This window comes from Buceros rhinoceros, unplaced genomic scaffold (assembly GCF_000710305.1).
Source record: "Buceros rhinoceros silvestris isolate BGI_N320 unplaced genomic scaffold, ASM71030v1 scaffold17416, whole genome shotgun sequence".
NCBI lineage: Eukaryota > Metazoa > Chordata > Aves > Bucerotiformes > Bucerotidae > Buceros > Buceros rhinoceros.
This window is the reverse complement of record NW_010415959.1, coordinates 54,280-57,388: the sequence shown is the minus strand read 5'-3', so window position 1 is coordinate 57,388 and position 3,109 is coordinate 54,280. Positions and strand designations below refer to the sequence as shown.

The 3,109-nt window shown below is 36.4% G+C and overlaps 1 protein-coding gene across 1 annotated transcript in view; it reads left to right on the top strand.

Moving 5' to 3' along the window:
• Positions 1-2,582: 2,582 nt before the first annotated feature.
• FAM185A (family with sequence similarity 185, member A) overlaps positions 2,583-3,109 on the top strand; it is a gene marked incomplete at its 5' end in the record, with an annotated part of 12,345 nt that continues 11,818 nt past the window's right edge. Inside the window, one exon of the mRNA XM_010137618.1 lies at positions 2,583-2,678. Within this exon, the coding sequence (XP_010135920.1) occupies positions 2,583-2,678 (96 nt within the window). The remainder of the gene's footprint in view (positions 2,679-3,109) is intronic.

Here is a 3,109-nt window from a genome sequence, read left to right as displayed (position 1 = left end):
TCAGCTGGTCCAACCCCTCTGCTCAAGCAGGGTCACCTAGAGCATGTGTGCCGTTTTCGTTTCCCCTTGTCATTTGTTCAGCGTTATAGAGATGCAAAACTTAAACAGCATCTTTAATATGCTTTGCAGAAGTAATGAACAGTTTTAAGTCTTTTGGCATTCTTATTTGTATCTAAGCATTTGTATTTAATATCATACCCATAAATTCTTCCCATAAACCATATTTAGTTGTTTCCATAAAACATATTTCATGTTATTTCCATAGATCAAAGCTGCATAGGTGTTGTAATGTTAGCTTTGGTGTTTGGTTAATGCTGTCATGGTTCTCAGTGTTTTTTGAAACTTTGCTGTAGTTTTCTGCCATATGAAAGTTTCTATTCAGTGGTGTACTCAAAATCTGGCATGTTGTCCTCCCGAAACAGTGCACTCCACGTTCCACTTTCTCTCAAGGTTGTTTGTTCTTTATTTTGGGTTGTGTGGGGGTTTTTTTTTTACTTTTCAGCTAAATCTGTGCCCTGGTGATCCTCTTCCTGCATCAATTCTCTATGTTTATGCCTTCTGCAAACAGAATCCAGTCTCTCACGAAATGAGAACTCTTCTAGATTATCAATTAATATATACTAAAAAAGAGAACACTTCATTCAGCCTTGCAGTGGAGCTGCCAGATTTACAAAAGGCATCTCTCCACTGTGAAGAAACTTGCTAGAGCTGCTTTTGCATTTGAAGAGGGAAGAGGAGGAATTCACTGACTAAACATTGATCCCTGTAAAGCACCATCCACTTCAGTGTTGTACAGACTGTTAGCAGTCCTTCTCCCTGCAGAGGGTTGCTCTCCTATCACAGGAGACTCTTCTTTCTTTGTAGTGCAGATACAGGAACTAATTGCATGTTTAAAGCAGAAGACTCAAAGGCTATTCCTGTATCCGTTGCCACCAAAATCTCTGTCAAGATTATGTGGAGACTTAGTGACTGGCTGTTCTTCAATTTGATTTGGAATATCTGCAAAAATAGCTTTTACATGAAAATGTCAAGCTATCACTACTAAAAATGTTCATTAAAAAGGTTGATTCATATCAGATTTTCCTGTTTTAATGACTTTAACTTTCAAACTTCAGTATTACGAACACCGTTTTAAAAAGTCATCAATAAAATGTTTCATTGTCATGTGATCAAAACCTTTATTTCCATTAATTTCAATTAATGAAGAGTTAAGGCTTTTGTTAAGTTTTGGAACAGAACTTCTTTAAAACCTATTGAGATGGCAGAAACGCTCACATGCAATTCTAGTTGTTACTGTTTTTTTCTTAGTCAAAGATGTTCTCGGTTTCTCAGCTGACTAAGTATGGCTTGGCTGCACTTTTTAATTACTTTCCCCTACAAAAAAATACATTTTAGCTATGGGATAATAATCCCTTTCCATACATCTACTGTGGTATGTAATGCACTGATCAACATCTGTGCTTGAGATGAGGGATCAGAAAAGCTCTGGATAGTTTAGAGCTAAAACTGTATGGCAAGCGGAAGGCATTAATGCTCGACATTCTAATCAAGTTCATTCTTTCATTAATGTTTTTACTTTTTAAAATGAGAAATTTTATTCAGGTTTGATTTTGTCACTGTAGCTTCTTCTATGCACATACAGAAACTAAGAAAAACAGTCTCTATCAGTATTTCAAGATTTCGTGCCAATAATTTCATTTCTAGCATTATATCCCAAAAGGTGTTTCAGTGACTGCCTTTTGCTCACATGCATACATAAATTTTTAGTGCTTCTCTAGAGTTGCTTCATAATTTCTTGGCAATTTCTATCTGTTCAAAGTTAACTCTTCAGGACTTCACTGTAACATGGTGGAAATTGATGTATTTAAAATGGAAATACACTGCTGTAATTAAAGACTACTCAAATATACAATTAAGGCTTCTTAAAGGCTCTCTGTAAAAGTGTTTCTTCACAAAGTTTTGTTATCTTAAATTTCAGCTAATAAGGTATAGAAGAGATTGTAGGCCTCTCTCATTCCAGGGCAAAGAACAAATGCTGTTTATCTATATTAAAGTGCAGAGGTAAACGTTTGTTTAAAATTCAGCTGAGGTGAAGCAGACTTCACAAAACCTGATAGACAGTTCTGTGTAACGAGGAGCTGCAGTGCACCACTGCTTGGGTTTGCATGGGGGGGCTTTCCTGGGTAAAGTGCTCCTTGTGCAGGGTCTGAGCAAAGGAGAACTCTTTTGGAAACTAACATAGTTCTTAGTCTTCAAAGATTGTGCTTGAATTTTACACAAAGATAAACTCTCGCTTGTAGAAAGGGAGGAGCATTGCTGAGGCCTTATAAATGCTGCCAGTCCAGTAACTGCAGGGCTGTGGCCATGGGACCAGGGTATGCCACGAGTCTGGACTGGGGAGAGAACTTTTGTTCAGAAACCTGTTTTCCTAAGAGAACTCTGTCATTCAGTAAATGAGTATAAGTTACTTCTCAAACACAGAAGAACTGACAAAATAATTTCAAAGTAATAAGAAAGATTCTAGCAAATTTTTATTTAAAAAAGATGAATGATGCACAAGTTCTTTTTTTTTCTTTTTTCAGACTCATCAGATGGAAGTCTAAAAGCTTCTACACATCATGGGACAATAGATGTTTATGTCAGTCAATTAAGAAAAGTAGATTTGAAGTCCCAGAAAGGTTAGCAAATTAAAACGTATTTTTGTGTCAGCTTATGATGTAAAAGTAAAGTGGGTAAGATTTTTTTTTTGTTCATCTGTCTGGTAAAAAGCAGTTTGTCATTGTTCATTATCTACATTCTTTTCTACCTCCTTATTAGAATGTGTATGTAAGTACTTATAATACAGAAAACTCTGTAAGGGGCAATAATGCTTCAAATGGATTACAGAACTTTTGTATTTTTCAATGCCTTTTTTTTCCTGGCAAGGTACCCAGCAGAACTCTGCAGAGGTGACTTGGATTGCAGTCTTCCTTCGCCTTGAGCACAGTTCACTCTGTGATTCTAACATACGAATGTGCAGAGCGACAACACATATTTACATTTCTTTTTCCTCCCTTTTCCTGATGTAATATTCCATTAATTGAAATAAGAAGGCGGAAGAACAAAGATG